At 43.7% G+C, this 19,780-nt stretch overlaps 1 protein-coding gene across 1 annotated transcript in view; it reads left to right on the top strand.

Annotated features, from left to right (window-relative positions):
- atp1a3a (ATPase Na+/K+ transporting subunit alpha 3a) overlaps positions 1-19,157 on the top strand; it is a 33,464-nt gene extending 14,307 nt beyond the window's left edge. Inside the window, exons 10-21 of the mRNA XM_060865991.1 lie at positions 345-589; positions 2,279-2,471; positions 3,268-3,580; positions 3,931-4,081; positions 4,272-4,440; positions 4,745-4,899; positions 5,632-5,755; positions 6,080-6,225; positions 17,110-17,240; positions 17,424-17,525; positions 17,937-18,028; positions 18,139-19,157. Coding sequence (XP_060721974.1) covers positions 345-589; positions 2,279-2,471; positions 3,268-3,580; positions 3,931-4,081; positions 4,272-4,440; positions 4,745-4,899; positions 5,632-5,755; positions 6,080-6,225; positions 17,110-17,240; positions 17,424-17,525; positions 17,937-18,028; positions 18,139-18,167 — 1,850 coding nt within the window. The 3' untranslated portion in view covers positions 18,168-19,157. The remainder of the gene's footprint in view (positions 1-344; positions 590-2,278; positions 2,472-3,267; positions 3,581-3,930; positions 4,082-4,271; positions 4,441-4,744; positions 4,900-5,631; positions 5,756-6,079; positions 6,226-17,109; positions 17,241-17,423; positions 17,526-17,936; positions 18,029-18,138) is intronic.
- The last annotated feature ends 623 nt before the right edge of the window (positions 19,158-19,780 follow it).

The following is a 19,780-nucleotide window of genomic DNA, read 5'->3' as shown; positions in this document are numbered from 1 at the left end:
CAGACACGTGGGAATAGAGAAAAAAATCACCCAAGGGTCCTTTATAGCAGGTTTATGGGAGGAGGGAGATCTGAATGTGCCAATTACAGTAGACTGAGAGTCAAGTGTCAGGTGAGGTGTAGTCACAAGAGCTAGAAGTATTGAAAATAAAGGACAAAATAAAGCACACCGGTGTGGAGAGGAGAGAGGCAAAATGATTAGTCTCTGCTACTCTAGCTGTGCAGTGTATCAGAATACTTGTATGAGCCCATTAAGTAGGCAGGTAATTAGGGAAATATTATGTATTTGAGATCAACAGTGTTAACTGTAGGGCTTGGAACTTAAAAGCATTACTTTTGTTTCAGGAACATCCTTTGATAAAACCTCTGTGACCTGGGTGTCTCTGGCCCGCGTGGCTGCACTCTGTAATAGGGCGGTGTTCAAGGCAGGTCAGGAGTCTCTGCCAATTCTCAAGCGGGACGTGGCTGGTGATGCTTCTGAATCAGCTCTGCTAAAGTGTATTGAGCTCTCATGTGGCTCGGTCAAAGCCATGAGGGACAAGAACAAGAAGGTGACTGAGATTCCCTTCAACTCCACCAACAAGTACCAGGTGAGGAATTGCTTTAGGGTCAGTGGTGAGGATTAAAAAGACAACTATGATTCAAGATTTTTAAGGATTGGGGTATTTTCAATAACATTTGTTGTTCAGACGTTCAGCTCTGCTCTAGATAGGGATGGTGTTTCATCCCACTCCGGTATAGGGACATCACGTTACACAAACTGAACCTCTTCACCACTCCCATTATGTTATATAAACTCTCAGAGCATGGAGCCATTTGGTGTCTGATTGGGAATTGACAGTATGTACGCCATGTGTTGGTGATTTTTCTTTATTAAAGTCTTGACTCTATAGACACTTCATCTTTGGGCAATTTTCATTGTAACTTTAATATGTGATGTAATAAATACTGTTAATAGTGGACTAAATCTTTTATTACGATTTATATAAACCTAAACTGAAGACAACACATGGTTTTTAATAATTACTGTTTTATCCAGATACTCCTGTTGTAAGGCCCTGGGCTGACTGTTTGTTCAGTAAAAATATACTGAACAATCGAATATATCTAATCTAATATACAGTAATATATCTAATCTAATAAATGCCCCACCATTCTTTATAACTTCAAACACATGCTAGATGCGACTGTTTCCAGGAGGCTGGTGGGAACGTTGCACCATGTGGTGAAGATGGCTTCATCCACAGTCTGGAACTGACGTCCATTTTTGTAAACTTCCCTTGCCATCCATCCCCAAACATTCTCAAGGGGTCGGCGGAACACACAGGATGGTCCAGAAGTGCAATGTTATTGTCCTAGAAGAACTCCTTGGTCAGGCAGGTGTTGTGAACGGCAGCATTTTCCTGTTGAAAGACTCAGCTATTAGCACACAGACGAGGGCCCTCAGTCAAGAGGAATGCCTGCTGTAACATGTCCACATATCCACATGCCAGTATCGTTGGAAGCCATCAGGACCATCTGGGTTAAATGTTTTCTCGTACGAGAATAAAACTTTCTTCCATTTTTCAATGTTCCATGTTTGGTGCTCCCATGCAAATTCCAAACAGGCAGGTTTGTAGTGTGGGAGGAGACGTGGGATGAGGCTTTCGAAGTCCTTCCCACACAGATGTCATCTTATGGGTATTGGGCTGCAGTCAGCATCAGTAATGGCCTTAATTTGGGTTGAGGATTGGCATGTGTCTTCACAGTGCCTAAACACTAATTGGAAGTCTGTTCCATAACTGTGGGGCTCTGTAAGAAAAAGCTCTGCCCCCTGATGTAGCCTTTTGTACTTGAGGTACTAACAAATAGCCTGAACCTTTTTGTTCGAAGGCATGTAGGATCATAAAAAACAAAAAGATCTCAGGAACTGTGGCGCGAGACCATTAAGTACTTTATAGGTCAGTAATAGTATTTTATAATCAATGCGAAACTTGACTGGGAGCCAATGTAATGAGGATAAGATAGGGGTGATATGTTCATATCTTCTGCTTCTAGTTAGGACTCTAGCTGCTGTGTTCTGGACTAACTGGAGCTTGTTTCTGCTCCTACTGGAACATCCAGACAGTAAAGCATTACAATAAACAAGAAGTCAACACATATCTCATAAACTCTGCAGCATTGAGAAATTAGAAAACTTGTGTTGTCTTTCTGGATAGATGGGAATGCTTACAGTGCTGAAAACTGACATGATGTGATCCAGGTGTTATAACTATTTTGTACATGTATTCCTTTTCCAGCTTTCAGTGCATGAGACCGAGGAGGGTGATGATAACCACTACATGCTGGTGATGAAGGGAGCACCAGAGCGTATTCTGGAACGTTGTTCCACCATCATGATGCAGGGTAAAGAGCAGCCCATGGATGAGGAGATGAAAGAGGCTTTTCAGAACGCTTATCTGGAGTTGGGAGGACTGGGAGAGAGAGTCCTGGGTGAGTGAGGTCATGAAATGATGTTTATGCAGCCAGTGCTTTTAAAAAAAGGTAAACAAAATGAAGGTGCTTGCATGGCAGCTTCCCAGACTTTATTTATGATGGCTTTTAAAATTGCAAATCCATCAGAATGATCCTCCTAACTAGGAAACAAGATTATTAATCAACAGAAATGAGCCAAAACCTTCCCACCATGCTGCAGAGGTCTGAATACTTCGTCCTGTCGACATCTCAGAGCTGTTCTTCGTTTGTGGTGTCACTAGAATTTGTGGTGTGTTTATCCAGTACAGGAGTTTTTTCTGCATACTATATACGTTCTGCATACTTTTAATTTTCTGCATACTGTATACTTTCTGCATACTTCTAATTTTCTGCATACTTCTAGAAAAACAACAAATCCAATAAGAAAAATTGATTTGTGACTTGTTTGACATTCAAGTTTAAACTCAATTTCCATGCATATATATGTGTGTGTGTGTATGGTTCACAGTCTGTACTGCAAACACAAATGTAAGTACATAAGTCAGTGTGTAATAACACACAGTTGAGAACAATCGCTCGATGCCTGCTGGTTTAATCCCCACTCTCCGAGCTGATGCTCGACCCCACCCCTGCTGCCACACGGATGTAATCCTCAGTCCCAATACAGCATTGTCTTTTTAATCTTGGAAGATTTCTGGATTTTGACGTGCATTAAATTAGGTTGAGTTCCTTTAGAGCAGTGAATGTGGATTTACTGGAAAACCATCTGTCTGAAATGCCTCTGTCTTGGGTTTTTTTGCTCTTCTCCATGCAGGTTTCTGCCATGTGTTTTTGAATAAGGATCAGTACCCTAAAGGCTTTGCTTTCGATACCGATGATGTGAACTTCCAGACAGATAACCTATGCTTTGTTGGACTGATGTCTATGATCGACCCTCCGCGTGCTGCTGTGCCGGATGCTGTTGGGAAATGCAGATCAGCTGGAATTAAGGTCATCATGGTCACTGGCGACCACCCAATCACAGCCAAGGCCATCGCCAAGGGAGTAGGAATCATCTCTGAAGGCAACGAGACAGTGGAGGACATCGCCGCTCGTCTTAATATCCCCGTCAGCCAGGTTAACCCCAGGTAATGTAATCATACACACCAGATTGATACAACATATAAACAGTTTTCTATGAGTTCATTTGGAGCCTCTTTGTCTGTCTATATGTTATTTTTGTTTGACCTACACTGAAACGTCCCTCAGCTACACTTTATATCTTTATGCATGCTGGTGTTCAGGATGAAACTATAAGCTGTGTAACTAATTTACTGCTCATTTAAACTAGAAGAACTCAGGATTAACTTTACAAACATAATGGAATATTTTGGAAGCAGAATTAGGTAGATGTCATTGGATTTTAGGTGGATTTGGAGCAGAAAAAAATATGAAACAATGATCTATTACCCTGACTTTACACTTCACTGTTCATCAGGGATGCGAAAGCATGCGTCATCCACGGTTCGGATCTGAAGGATCTGACCCAAGAGCAGATGGATGAAGTTCTAAAGAACCACACCGAGATCGTCTTTGCCAGGACCTCCCCACAACAGAAGCTTATTATCGTAGAGGGCTGCCAGAGACAGGTGCACACACAAACACAATACAACCACATAAACTCAGTACAGTATGTAAGTATAAACCAAGAAACTACAGTATAGTACAAAATCAAATAAACTTCTTTCTGAATTATTCCTTTGTTCTGTATTAAAGAATGATTTACCTTGGGCCTGTTTTTATCTCTGTATGTATTTATTATGTCTCTGGTTGTCTCAGGGTGCCATCGTGGCCGTGACTGGTGATGGTGTAAATGACTCTCCTGCTCTGAAGAAGGCAGACATCGGTGTGGCCATGGGAATCTCGGGCTCTGACGTCTCAAAGCAGGCAGCTGACATGATCCTGTTGGACGACAATTTTGCCTCCATTGTCACTGGTGTGGAAGAGGGTGAGAGAGAAGGAAGGGGAGGGGGGAGGTAGAGGAGGGGGAGAGCGAGAAGAGGGAGAGGATGGAGAAGAGGGTGAGAGGGAGAAGAGGGTGAGTAGGAGAGGAGGGGAGGAAAAGGAGAGGAGGGAGAAGTGGGTGAGAGGAAGAAGAGGGTGAGAGGGAGGAGAGGGAAATAAGGGACAAGCAGGAGAGAGGGAGAGGATAGAGAGGGAGAAGAAGGAGAAGAGGGTGAGAGGGAGAAGAGGGAAGTGACCGTTTCATACATATTTATTGTGATCCTGAATGTGTATTTATTTGTCCGCAGGGCGTCTGATCTTCGATAACTTAAAGAAATCGATCGCTTACACCTTGACAAGCAACATTCCAGAAATCACTCCCTTCCTGTTCTTCATCCTGGTTAACATTCCTCTTCCTCTCGGGACCATCACCATTCTGTGCATTGACCTGGGTACTGACATGGTACGACACACACACATCCACAGTGACGACACACACATGCAGATACACAATACTGACAATAGAGTAAATACAGCATTTCTTCAAAAACACACACATACACATATACACACATACACACATAAACACACACTCACACATACACACACATACACATATACCCATACACAGACACACACATACACACACATCCGAAGTGACACACATGCAGATACACAATACTGACAATAGAATAAATACAGCATTTCTGCAAATGCACACAAACACACACGCACACAAATGCATACACACAAACACATATACACTCACAAACACACACATACACATAAACACACAAATGCACACGCACACACATACACACACGCACACAAACGCATACACACATACACACTCAAACACACACAAACACACATATACACACAAATGCACACAAACGCACACATACACAAACACAAACAAACACACATACACATACACACACGCACACAAATGCATACACACAAACATACACACAAACACACACATATACACACAAATGCACACAAACACACACATACACACACAAACACATATACACATACACATATACACAAACACACACGGACACACATACAGTACACACAAACACATATGCACACATACACACAAACACACACATATACACACACGCACACACACACACACATACACACAAACACACACACACAAACTCTTATCAGTCTGTCTGCTCTTCAGGTCCCTGCCATCTCCTTGGCCTATGAAGCAGCAGAGAGTGATATCATGAAGCGTCAGCCCCGTAACCCTCTGCGAGACAAACTGGTTAATGAGCGTCTCATCAGCATCGCCTACGGACAGATCGGTTAGCAAACAACGACGCTCCACTGTACACTCCAAGACCAAGTTTATCATTAAATTACCAATGCTCTGTCTCTCATAAAGTTCACACAGTCAGTAGTGATGGTTAAAGCAGAAATTACTTTTAAAAAATGACAAGTATCAAAAACTTAAAAAAAAAACATCTCGTCGATTTGATGTGCAGATTTTATCTATCCTACATGTACATGCTATAGTTTAGCTGCATTCTGATTGGCTGCACTGTATACTAGAATAATTTCTCCCTGATGAGCTAACAATGACTTGTCCTGATCTTTTCCTGATCTTTGTCCTGTCCTGAACTCTTTAGGGATGATTCAGGCTCTAGGAGGTTTCTTTGCCTACTTTGTGATCATGGCTGAGAACGGCTTCTTGCCCTCATTGCTCGTGGGCATTCGGCTTAACTGGGACGATAGATCCAACAATGACCTGGAGGACAGCTATGGCCAACAATGGGTTAGTCGGTTTAACACTGCAGACGACGACCTGTTCCTCACCACACTCACGTGTTCACTCTTACTTTCTTTTGAGACGAGCAGCCAAGCTTTTTTAATCCAAGAACAAATACAATAATTAATAATGTGATTATTCTTTCATTAGTTATGTAACACTAGTGTTGTGTTATGGGGTTAAACCTTTCAGCAGTAACCTGCCATGGGATCAGTAATCAGACCTCTTTTTTCAGTTTTTTCAGTGTCTTCACAGTCCGATGTTTTTGCTGTCATTATAGTTCACTAACGATATAAACTAGTTTTTCAAATTTAAATTTAAATTAAAAATGTATCACAGAAAGTCTGAAATACCTGAATATCAAATCATAAAGCACTAAACTAAATTAATTTTGTTATTTAGTGATAGATTATTTGAACCTCCTATTATTAACAGTAGGTGTATAAACAAGTTAGCAGTTTCAAGAATCATTTATTAGTTATTCTTCATCAAAATTTGTAAGGATTATTTCATTTAATCTTATAAATGAGGAACATATCACTGCTTATGGAATCACTAAAGGTGGCACCTATGCCCTTGTTTTTGTATAGAATTTAAACTGATAGAAAAAAATTGCCATTAGTCTAATCGAGTTAGAGAACTACTCATTACAGAGAGGAGCATCAGAGTGTCATATCCAGTGTGCAGGTGCTGATGTTAGCATTTAGGTTTTGATCACTTGGCCATTCTCTCTCCTTCTACCAATATAACCATCTCCCTAGTCTGTACATGTCCAAACCATCTCAATCTAGCCTCTCTGTCACACTTTGTTCTTGTTCTTCTTATTTTGTTCTCCCCTTTTAACGGCATCCAAAAAAGTGACGATTTCAAACGTCCTTCCGTTTATTAGCGTTGATATTTTAAAACAAGCACTTTCTCACTAAGGAAAACTTGTTTCAACAATAAAATGAGCCCATCGCTGAGACCAAACCTGCTGTGGAGGAGGAGTGACTACTGGGCCTGTGGAGGCTGGACCGTCAACAAACACAGGTACGCGTGATAACGTCAAGATGTCCAGCATCCAGTCACAGAGACAGGTGTTCAGTCCCAGCAGGCTCAGCTTCTCAATCAGGTGCTGAGAAATGATTGTGTTGAATGCTGAACTGAATTCTATGAACAGCATTTGAAATTCATTCATCTTCTACCGCTTATCCGAACTACCTCAGGTCACGGGGAGCCTGTGCCTATCTCAGGCGTCATCGGGCATCAAGGCAGGATACACCCTGGACGGAGTGCCAACCCATCGCAGGGCACACACACACTCTCATTCACTCACGCAATCACGCAATCACACACTACAGACAATTTTCGAGTGATGCCAATCAGCCTAACATGTATGTCTTTGGACCGGGGGAGGAAACCGGAGTACCCGGAGGAAACCCCCGAGGCAGGGGGAGAACATGCAAACTCCACACACACAAGGCGGAGGCGGGAATCGAACCCCCAACCCTGGAGGTGTGAGGCGAACATGCTAACCACTAGGCCACCGTGCCCCCCGCATTTGAAATTGTGTATCATTATTGTCCAGGTGGGTGGAGGGCCGTGGCAATGGCATTGTTCATGGAGCCATTTGGACAATACACAAACTGCAGGGGGTCCAGTGAAGGTGGCAGCTTGAGCCTTGATATGAATCATGACAAGCCTCTTGAAGCACTTCATTATGATGGGTGTGAGTACGATAGTAATTGAGGCAGAACAGTATAGAATTCTTTGGCATGGGGACAATAGTGGTTGTCTTGAAGCATGCAGGAGCTATGGTGCTACTCAGGGAAATGTTGAAGATTTCATTGAAGACATCCACTAGCTGCTCTGTACTGTACATTCATTGTGCACCTAGCATAGAAGTCATTCAGAGCATTTCGGAGGGAGACATTACTGACACTGGCAGGTAAACTTGTCCTGTAGTTCGTGATCGCCTGGATGCCCTTCCACAACCGCTGAGCGTCTGTGGATTGTCTGGGTGTGTGCACTCTTTGTCGCTCTCAGCTAGGAGATAAGCCCATCTAGCTGAATAGCAGCGTCCGGAACTCTGCCGCTGAGCCATGTCTCTGTGAAAACAAAGACGCAACAGTTTCTAAACTCTTGCCAAGAGGCCCGTTAGATTTGGATGTAGTCCAGTGTATTGTCCAGGGAGCAGACGGTAGTACAATGGTCAGGAGAGCCGACCGGCTAGGGTTTGTTTTTAGCACGGACTCCCGCCTGCTTACCGCGCTTCTGCTTTCTCGACACCGCTTATTGGCGGTCTGACCTGTAGAAGAGATAGCTTGAAATACTTAGGTGTGTTGGAAAATGGAAATATGGATAACACCAGAATTGTTACACAGAGGGTGAACTTTAGTCACTAAAAACTTAATAGCTTCCTGTTTCTGGCACAAGTTGGCCTGTGAAAATCCTTCTCCATGTCTGCAAGCTTTGATACAAGCTGTACTGGTGTGCTGTATCTACTCAAGGAAGAGGGTGGGCAAGGACTGATACAACTCCAAAGCAGGACGTTGGCCTTTACGTCTACGTTATACAGAGACTTCTGAACGGTACAACCACTTCCAGCTGGCCGGCAGCTGCACAACCTTACACCTTACTGCACAACGTTGAAGGACTGCAGATGGACAAAATTCTCTTCCTTATGGACCCTGCAAAGCTGGACCCTAGCAGGTTACCAGCATTTTATAAGTCTTTTCTAAAGTCTGTGACTTTTTCACGCTGCAGTGGGCCAATAGAACCCACTCTCTTCACTGGCTTCTAGTAGAACTGCTACTCCATGGAGCACGGTATGACATTTCAAACAGCAACTGCCCTTTTCCTGGACTTAACAAAATACTACAGGTATCAAGAGCAATCACTTTGGTGCACCTAGTAAACCTGGCTGGAGCAGAATTTGAGAACACAGAGGAGGCATGGAGTCGAAAAGGAAGGAAATTCTAACAGCTGAGGAAAGAAGACTGCAGTGGAGCAGCTACCACAAACATCAGAGACCCTTTTTACAGCATAACTCTATAGCCCAACCTGAAGGACTACACAGGACCTTTCTTGGAAGCTGGAAAATCTATGGTTTTAGATCTCTCACATGCCATAGGGAAAAGTTTGTAAAAAGCTTGTGTCACGTTTTTTAATGGAAAGGTTTTAGATAAGAGTTGACACACCCTGGTGCAATGTACTGAGTCTAAACACAAGTGTAAAACCAGAATGGAGATCCCTGTATAAGCCACTATAATTCAAAAGGGCAGAAGACTTACAGTGGAGAGTTCTGCATGGGGCAGTCGCTGTTAATGCTTTTATTTCTGTTTAAAATTCTGAGGTTGGAACAGAATGTCCTTTTTGTTTAAACAGGGAAACTGAGTTTCATGCTTTTACACAATGTCAGACTGAAACCACTATTTATGATTTTACAGTTTAACTCTTTTAAGGAAACGTTTTCAATGGAGACTTTTACCTTTGGTTTTTAAGTATGAATCGTTCTACTTAATAGACAAAACTTTAAATCATGATGCTACTGCACTTTTCACAGCTTCTGTTAAATCAAGAGTGCTGATATTTGCTTTTATAATTCTGTCGACGATTTTGCTGCTTTTGAGATGTGCTGTGCGCATGCGTGGTGAAAGAGTGAGTGTGGCGTGTGAGAGCGGTTGGCATTTTGCCAATTTTTTTCAGCTTTTTTTCACAATTGTTTCCTTAAAACATCTAGGAATAATCTTGTGTGTTTGTGTGTGTTTGTGTGTGTATGTGTGTGTATTCTAGCATGTTTGTGCGCATGGGAGGGCGTGTGTGAGTGTGAGCATGTATGAGCAGCATGGAGTCTCCGAGCACAAAGCTGTTTGAGAGTTTGACTCCCCGGCACAGTGTGAGGGTGGTGTGCGGGGAGAGTGTAGAGGAGTGTGTGCTAGCAATGGGACATGTGGTGGGACATGAGAACATTGTCTCTGCCTCCCTCACAAACAGTGTTATCGTTGTGTTGTTGATAAAGTGACTAAACTGGTCCAGAAAGGAATCGTAATTAATGAGTGTATACTGGTTTCTCCTCTCAGTTCCCCTGCCAAAAAAGTCATGTTGTCAAATGTCCCTCCTTTTATTAGTGATGAGGCGATTCTGAAAGAGCTTTCTCGGTACGGGCGACCCGTCTCTCCCATGAAAAAAATCCCCCTCGGCTGTAAGTCCCCACTAGTTAAGCACTTGGTGTCTTTCAGGAGATTGGAGTTTATGGTTTTAAATGAAGGTCTGGATGAACTAAACACGGTCTTTAAGTTCAAGATTGAGAACTTTGACTACAACATTTTCATTTCCACTGATATAGACATAAAATGTTTTAAATGTGGTCAGATAGGACATCTTGTCCGCGCCTGTATTGAAAGACAGAGTGACCCCAGTGTTTCCAGTGTTGCTGGAGCCGTTCCCCCTGCAGCTACAGCTCAGCCTGCTGCTGAAAGCCCTGCAACTGCTGCTGCACCAGGTCCAAGGGAGCATGAGCCCCAAGCTCAGACTGCAGACCAGAGCTCCACAAGTGATGTACCCACCCCAGAGAAGCCCTGCTCGGCTGAACCGGACCGGGAGAAGCCCTGCTCGGCTGAACTGGAACGAGAGAAGCCCTGCTCGGCTGAACCAGAATGGGAGAAGCCCTGCTTGGCCTAACTGGGCCGGGAGAAGGACTATGAAACTTAAAAAGTCACAGTGGACTCTGGAGTAGTGCAGAGCTGTCTCCAGGAGACACCGGTCACTACACCAGTGCAAGGGGATGGGGGAGACATGGAGATGGAAGATGAGCCCCTGTTCAAAGTACCAATAAAGAGAAAGAAACGAGGTAAGGGACAAGAAAAAAAACAGGCTAAGAAAGATTTAAAAGGACGGATTGGTGGTTTTAAGCCACAACACATCACTAAGCGTTAGTTGTGATGTTAGACTTTGCAATTTTATTCCTGTTTCTTAAACGGTAGAAGAAGTTTTAAGCTGGAGGCTTTTAAAAGTGAGTGGTTTTATGAGAATGAGGTTTTTGTTTTTATCTGAGTGTATGCTCCCACCATTGCAGTGGAGAGAATGAATTTCTTTTCGAAGTGTCAGGGCTGATGCTATGGGAATGCTTCTGTGAGGAAGTTGTGTCTGAAGCTCTGTGTGCACACATTCAAATTTAATGACTTGGGAAGGACACGTGACGCAGTGATTACGTGCCAGTAAGTCCATATAAGGGCATCTACGTCACATTACTCCAGCTTCTTTGTCTTCAGGAAGCGCTCTGTGTATGTGTGTCAATTGTTTGTCCTGTCTGTTTAGTGTAGGGAGAGAAAAATATTTATTTTAGGGAAAGCTAGGTGAGAAACACAAAAATATGTTGCAATCCAAGTTGTTTGTTTGGGAGAGGAGCATGCTCGGTCGGCTCTTGAGGGAGCCGTCTGCATGCATTGTGAGGGATTCTCTCTGTATTCTCTCTGATCCCACCTGGCTATATTTTCAGCTTCGGCTGTACCTCGGTGGTTCGGGTCCGATCATGAGGATCATGGCAGGCTCTGAGGAGCTTGATGTGGGTGGGGAGGGGCTTCCCCCTCTAAACCGCTTACACAATCAGTGGCGTTCAAGGAGCTCCTCCAGGTGGTGACAGGTTGTGACTAGTTTAAATTTAGATTGGCCTGAAGACAATGTTAGTGTCGTCCGTTCTAAGCTAGATGACCACTTTCTGACTTCAGGCCGCAAGCCATCTTCATGCAGGCGGCTGCCGTTTTTCCCAGACTTCCATGCCGAGGTGTCAAGGTCTTGGAGAAATCCATTTTCAGCGCATATTTTTTCCCCCTGCCATATCTGACTATTCAGCCATTATAGGGCTTAAAAGTCATGGGTATGAGGCAATGCCTGGGATTGAAGAGACGCTTTTGGGCTATCTCTCACCTACATCACCCACATGGAGGAAATCCTTGGCCTGCTGCCATGTAGGTGCGGCCTTGCACACCATGGCAGTTTTGCAGGCCTACCAGGCTGACCTGCTGACAGAGCTCAACGGTGGCGAGGGATTGGGACCTTAGGGGGTATCTGAGCTCCGCTGAGCCACTGACCTTGCGCTCCGTGCCACAAAGCAGACGGCCCGCTCCATAGGCCTTTCAATGGCTGCGCTGTTTGCCACAGAGAGGCACCTTTCTCCTGGATGCCCTGGTTTCGCCTCAGGGCACCAGGAGGTGAAACACCTTTCAGGGAGCGCCGAGCAGCATGGGCCATCTTCCAGCCGCACCCAGCCCTCTCCTAGCTCACTCAGGGCAGTAAAAAGGGTTAGTGTGGCAGCCCGGCCCCCCGTCTAATACTAGGGAGGCCAGTCAGCGTACCCGGGCCCAGATCTGTCAGGTGAGAGGGGACCTTAGGTTCCTAGGAGCGTTCTATTCAGGAACGCTCCCCAACTGCCCGCCCCATCACCTCTGGCATTTCCGGAGGCAGTTGGGTCTGTGCCTGCTCCTCTTCCTTGCACGGATCTCCCTAGGATAGCACCTGCTAGTGCGCTATTTCAGGGCACCCAGGAGTTCTGCTCGCGGTTGACACTGCTATCAGACAACCAGGCAGTGTGGAAACTTCTGCCAGGGGTGTTCTCCTTACGTCCTCTGTGCTTCCAGGGTGTGTTGCCCATGATCGTTGGCAGGTACCAGGCAGTGTTCCTCCAAGAGGAACTTCTCTCACTCCTGAGGAAAGGGGCCATAGAGCACATTCCTCTCCCAGAGCAGTTCTCCAGCTTTTACAGCCGATATTTCGTTGTTCCCAAGAAGGACGGGGGCTGCGTCCGATTTTGGACCTGCGGGCTCTGAACTGTACTCTGAGTACTTAAAAGTTCAAGATGCTCACGCTCAAGGTTATTGTGTCCCAGATCAGATCCAAAGACTGGTTTATGATCAACCTTAAAGACGCTTATTTTCACATAGGCATTCTGCCAGAGCACACAAAGCTCCTCAGGTTCGCTTTTGGAGAGAAGTGTACTAGTATTGTGTTCTTCCTTTTGGCCAAGCCCTTTCACCGTGCACGTTTACAAAGTGCATGGACGCTGCCCTGGCACCGTTGCTTCTTCAGGGCATCCGTGTACTGAATTACCGTGAAGACTGGCTCATTCTGGCCCAGTCGAAGGCTATGGCAGCCAGTCATTGAGATGCTGTGCTTGCCCATATGAGGTCTCTAGGCTTCAGGTTGAACCCAGGAAAGTGTGTGCATTCTACTTCTCAGAGAACCACCTTTCTGGGGGTAGTTTGGGACTATCTGTCTCCCACTCGGGTGGCTTCCATCTTGTCAGCAGTGAAAGCTATTCGGCTAGGCTGAGGCCTCTCTGTTGCCGAGGCCATTCCAGCTCTGGCTCAGGTCTCGCGCTTCCTTCAGACAAATAGACACTTGAGTGATGTGACTTAGATGCTTATATGGACTTACTGGCATGTAATCACTTTGTCACATGTCCTTCCCGTGCCATTAAATTGGCGTGTGTGCACACAGCACTTCAGACACAACTTCCTCAGAGAAGCATTCCCATAGCATCAGCCCTGATGCAGCGTCTCGTTCCCTTCTCAGGTTACATAAGTAATGTAATGTAAAGTAATGTAATTTTTAAGTGTTTTAGCTTTAAGTGTGTAAGTGTTTTTAGTTTTGGGAGGTGATTTTAATTGCACGGCAGAAAATATAGACAGAAATCACACAGAACCTCATTTAGCTTCCTGTAAGCGCCTGTAGGAGTTGGTAGAGGCCCACGATCTCTGTGACATATGGAGGAATTTAAACAAGAAACAGAGACAGTACATGTGGGCCCACTGCATAGACAACATGCTCTCCCTAGCAAGATTATATTGATTTTATGGTTTTGAGCATCAGCTGACTTTTTTTGCAAAGTGTTTTATTTTTTCAGTAGGCATCTCGCATCACTGCATGGTTCAATGCACCATTGCTAAAAAGAATGTAAAACCTAAGAGTGCCTACTGGCATTTTAACACTGCTCTTTTAGAAGATGCTAATTATAGAGAGTCTTTTATTTATTTATTTATTTATTTATTTATTATGAAATTGTTTTAAACTTGAGAAGGCAGCTTTTAACTACCTAAAGCAGTGGTGTGATGTGACAAAAGCACAAATCAGAGAATTCTGTCAACAGTACACTCTCAATGTCACAAGAGACATTGCCAGATCTCTAAAAGCTCTGGAGATAGAAATAGTGGAACTTCAACATTTGGAGGCCACAGGAAAACGAGGGCATATTGAAGCCCTCAAAAATAAAAAGACCAAAATTAATGACCTGTTAGACACTGCAGCACAGGGGGCGCTGGTCCGCTCATGCTTTAAAAGCGTTACTAATATGGATGCTCCTTCTAAGTTCTTCTTCAGTTTAGAACAAAGGAATGGACAGAAAAGATTTATGCATGCATCAGGGGATCTTGTGTCTGACCCCACTGAAAATCGCAAGCAGACAATTAGCTTCTATTCAAAGCTGTATAGCAGTGAGCGGTCAGGGGCTCAGGTAGTGGAGGAGAGTTTCCTCAAAGACCTGCCAAAGCTCTCAGAGGCAGTTGCAAGTGAGATGGGCAGGGAGCTGACACTAGCTGAGCTTCAGGAGGAGCTTGCGGGCACCAGGTATAGATGGTTTCCCTGTAGAATTCTACAAGGCGTTCTGGGCAGTAATAGGGCAGGATGTGCTGGAGGTCCTACAGGGCAGTGTTGAAGGTGGTCATCTCCCATCAAGCTGCAGAAAAAGCCGTCCTGACCCTGTTGCCTAAAAAGAAAGATCTGACCCTCCTGAAAAACTGGTGCCCACTACTGTCACTACTGTGCACTGACTGCAAGCTGCTGTCAAAAGCATTAGCATCGAGACTGACGAAAGTGATGGAGCAGATCATTCACCAGGACCAGACGTACTGGGTGCCTGGCAGGTCGATTTTTGACTATATATCTAATTCATGACACCTTGGACATCTCCAGGCGATTGGGCTTAAAGACTGGTATGATTTTCCTAGACTAGGAAGAGGCTTTTGATCGGGTTGAGCATCTTTTAAACAAGTTAAGGAGTCATCTCTCTGGTTTTAATATTCCACATTTTAATGCCTCTGTATGCTTGTCAGCTTATGCAGATGACTTGGTAGTTATGATATAAACACACAGGATGATGCAAAGTTTTTAACTGAAACTTTAAAGGACTTTCAGATTTTATCTTCTGCCAAGGTCAACTGGGGTAAAAGTGAAGCCATTTTAGTTGGGGAGTGGGGAGGTGGGCAACCTTCACTGCCAGGAGGCTTAGTGTGGAAAAGAGGCTCCCCAGGTAGAAATGAGTTTGGGAAGGTTCTGTAGAGCATGTGAAAGGCAGACTGAGCAGGTGGAAACGGTTGGTCCCAAAGATGTCCTACAGCAATAACCTCGCCACGTCGTCCCTCTGGCACAAGCTAGCCTGCGTTGATCCTCCACCAAACCTGCTGGCGAACATCCAGGCCCTGCTGGTGGATTTCTTCTGGGACAACCTACACTGGATTCCTCAGAGTGTTCTCTATCTGCCGAAAGAGGAAGGAGGGCACGGACTGGTCCAGCTGTCCAGCAGAGCTGCAGCATTCTGCCTCCAGTTCATTCAGAGACTCCTCACTGGACAAAGAGACTTAATATGGAGAGCAGCAGCCAGCGGATTCTTATGCACACTTGAAGGACTGGGGCTGGACAGAGCCTTGTTTCTAATAGACACAAAAATGCTGGACATCTCTGAATTACCAATGTTTTACCGTGGACTTTTTAAAAACTGGAACATTTATAAAAAACAGAACAAAGGCTATCAAACATTACACTGGTTGCTGGAGGAGCCTCTGGTGGACAGCACTCTAATCTCCTCAGGCATTGTGATGCTCTGGGAGCTCGTGAACATCATGGGGTCAGACTTGTCGAGGGCAGAGGACCTGGCATTGTGTATGAGACTGAGGTCCCTGCGTGTTGCCAATCAGCTCCACTGGAAATCTTCACTATCATCAGGGGAGCATGGAGGAGCTGCTGGATTATCATCACACAGAGGCTGGTCCTGCAGAGGATGAACCCTTTCCTCAGCTGAGCATCGCTCCTGATCTCGACGGGTGTGAAGGCCCCCTCCTGGAGTGCCGAGGTGAAGGGGAGATGGACTTTGTGTCAGTGACAGGGACGCTGCTCTACAGAGCCTGTGTTAAGGTTTTAAATAAGAAAAAGCTGAGTGGGAGGGTAGACACCCCATGGAGAAGTGTTTTGGGTTTTAATGATGATATTAAACCAGAGTGGAGAGCACTGTACAAACCACCGTTACCAAAAAGTGCTGCCGACCTCCAGTGGAGGATTTTACACTGTATTATCTCTGTGAACTCTTTTATTTCTGTTTTCATGCTTTTTTTGTGTGTTTTTACAGGGCATTTTAAGGTTGTTTTATGTTGATTTTACTGTTCAGTGTTTTATTTTTGGTTTTAAATACATTAGGAAACACAGGTTCAGGTGCCAACTGGTTAACTTTATCCTCGGTCATGCGAAGATGGCAATATACCTGAGCCGGAAAAACCAAATTGCACAGAACACTGACTGTGAGGTCACAACAATACTAAAACGGCTGATGAAATCAAGAATTTTAATTGATTTTAATTTTACAGAAGTATGAATGATGTGGATGTGTTTAAATGTGTGTCGTGTTGGGAGACTGTTTTGTGCTCTGTTGAGGAAGGAGAACTAAACTTTGCACCAAAATTAAACTACTCACTCATGTTTTACTCAATTATGAAACCATCTTAACACGTATTTACTTATTTATTTATTAATTTTTTAAGTCACCCTGAATTTTTATATGTGACTTGTGTAAATAAAGTGTTGTAAAAAGTAAAAAAAAGTCTCTCTCTCTCTCTCTCTCTCTCTCTCTCTCTCTCTCTCTTTCAGACCTATGAGCAGAGGAAAATCGTGGAGTTCACTAGTCATACAGCTTTCTTTGTGAGCATTGTGGTGGTTCAGTGGGCCGATGTCATAATCTGCAAGACTCGTCGCAACTCTGTGTTCCAGCAGGGCATGAAGTCAGTGTCTCTACTCCTCCATCCCTCCCCTTCACTTCCTTTATTTTTCCTTCCGTCTATCATAATTTTATCTAATTTTGAAATAAATCCTTTTGCCTGCTGCTCAGATTTTGTGTTTGTCTTTGTTTAAAAGTTTTGTTTTTAGCGTATGTTTAATGCCATATTTTCCCCCTCAATCTGCAGGAATAAGATTCTGGTCTTTGGCCTTTTTGAAGAGACAGCTTTGGCCGCCTTCCTTTCCTATTGCCCTGGCATGGATGTGGCCCTTAGAATGTACCCACTGAAGTAAGTGACACACTCACACACTCACTCACACACATATATACACACACACATACACTCACACACACACACATATATACACACACATATACACACTCACACACATACACACACATATATACACACTCACACACACACACACACACACACACACACACACACACATATACACACTCACACACACACACGCACACACAAACACATACACTCACACACAGACACACACACAATCATCTTTTAGTGATTTCTGGAAACAGAAACCATGCACTGAAGCTGTGAGTCACTATTTCTCTCTAGTGGTGAGGATGGGTATTGCAAAATTGAGACAGACTTCAAGATAAATATTTTACCTTATTGCATTCTCTCTCTCTCTCTCTCTCTCTCTCTCTCTCTCTCTCTCTCTTTGTTCTTCAGGCCCAGTTGGTGGTTCTGTGCATTTCCTTACAGCTTCTTAATCTTTGTTTATGATGAAATTAGAAAACTCATCTTGCGCAGAAACCCAGGAGGTATGGACAACACACACTTACACACACGCACAAACACACAAAATAATGTTCCGTGATATTATAAATGTAGTAACCATTTGTCTCTTTGTCTGTCTGTCTGTGCTCCACAGGTTGGATTGAAAAGGAGACCTACTATTAAATCTTCATCTTCTTCCTTTACTTTTCATTCTGACCCTATTTGCCTACACAGTTCACAGTTTCTCTCTCTCTCTCTCTCTCTCTCTCTCTCCCCCAAGAGAATAAGCAAAACCATAATAACACCCTGTCCTATTACCTTCTTTCTAGTAATAAAGTAAATTAAGAAAAAGATGCCAATAATGTGTGAAACCCAACAGTGATAGAGAGAATGAGATTGTGCTCTTTTCTCTTCCTTCACTCTCTTTCTTTTACTGTGACTGAAACACTACCGCTGATTTTTTTTGACAGTCTCTTCTTCTCTGTGCTGTTTATTGAAAACATTCAACACTGTCAATGTTGTACTGAATACTAGTGACACTGATGATTCCTGTCGTAATTCAAGTCGTGACCAACTTAGGACACACATGTCCTGTGCACACACTGCCATTTATTTTTACCCCTTAGACGCCCTGTTTGTCCTCCTTCACTCTCTCTTTTAATCTCTCTCCCACCTCCTTCTCTACAACCTTCTTGTTTTCTCTGCTGAAATATAAGTGTAATGAAACAGCTACTGCCTTTCAGTCGTCAAAAGAAATGATGACTCTCTGGTCTATTAACTGCTCCCAACCCTGCGGCCTCTCTCTTTCTGCCACTGTGTTGTTGTTGTTTTGTTATTTTTCTGTTCAGAGTTGCTCTGAGTGCTGTCTTTTTTTTCCCTTCTTACATGACAAGCACACTGCCATCATTTCGATCCCAACTCACCTCCTCCTGCTCTGACCTAATGTCCCTCTCTGTCTGTATGTTTGTGTGTGATTACCCACAAGTCCCTGCACCTCTTTCACCTCTCCTTCTCTCCTTTCAAGAAACGACGAAAATACAGGCTTTGTGTGTTTTAGGAATCCAGTTTCATTCTTTAAAATAAGTGAGGAAAATATATGAAAAAAATAAATAAGGCTATGTACCTTACCTTCAAAAGAGCAGAAAGAAAATGAAATAAAAAAGAAGAACCTTCTCTTTTTTCACTTTGGTGTTGATTTGTTTTGTGTGTGTGACTTTAATGAATTGCTCAGTTTTAGATAAAAGTATTAAGTAGTCTGTGTAATTCATAGTGTTTTAGACTTTATATTGTTCACATGTAAATTAGGACCAGGACATGATGATGATGATGATGGTGGTGGTGGTGTAGTGATAAGCGTAGAATTCAACATCATGGTGTTCGTTCTTTATGTCAAGTTATGTGCTTTATGCTGCAGATGTTTTTTTCCCTTTACAACTGAAAAGAACAGTAGTGAAACATGACGTTAGAGAGAAAGTTGGGAAATCTGCTAGAACATTTACTTAAAATAAAAAAAACATTATTTAAAAAACTGACGTTCACCTGGCATTGTTTGTTCTTTAAAAGGTAGACCACTCACACACACAAACACACACATCCATTATTTTTTTTTAAAAATTGAAGGAATATGACACAACTGTGACTTATCATCCATAGGAGTCATCCATAGGACAGATGAGAGATGTTTGAAAGACATCCACAGCCCAGACATTCCACATTATTGTTTCTCTTGTCTAATAAGACTAAAATCTAAAATTTTGCTCTACATTTGGTGCAATTTCAACATCCCCACAGTGTCA

This window comes from Tachysurus vachellii, chromosome 3 (assembly GCF_030014155.1).
Source record: "Tachysurus vachellii isolate PV-2020 chromosome 3, HZAU_Pvac_v1, whole genome shotgun sequence".
Lineage (NCBI taxonomy): Eukaryota > Metazoa > Chordata > Actinopteri > Siluriformes > Bagridae > Tachysurus > Tachysurus vachellii.
This window is presented reverse-complemented; position numbering and strand designations above follow the sequence as displayed.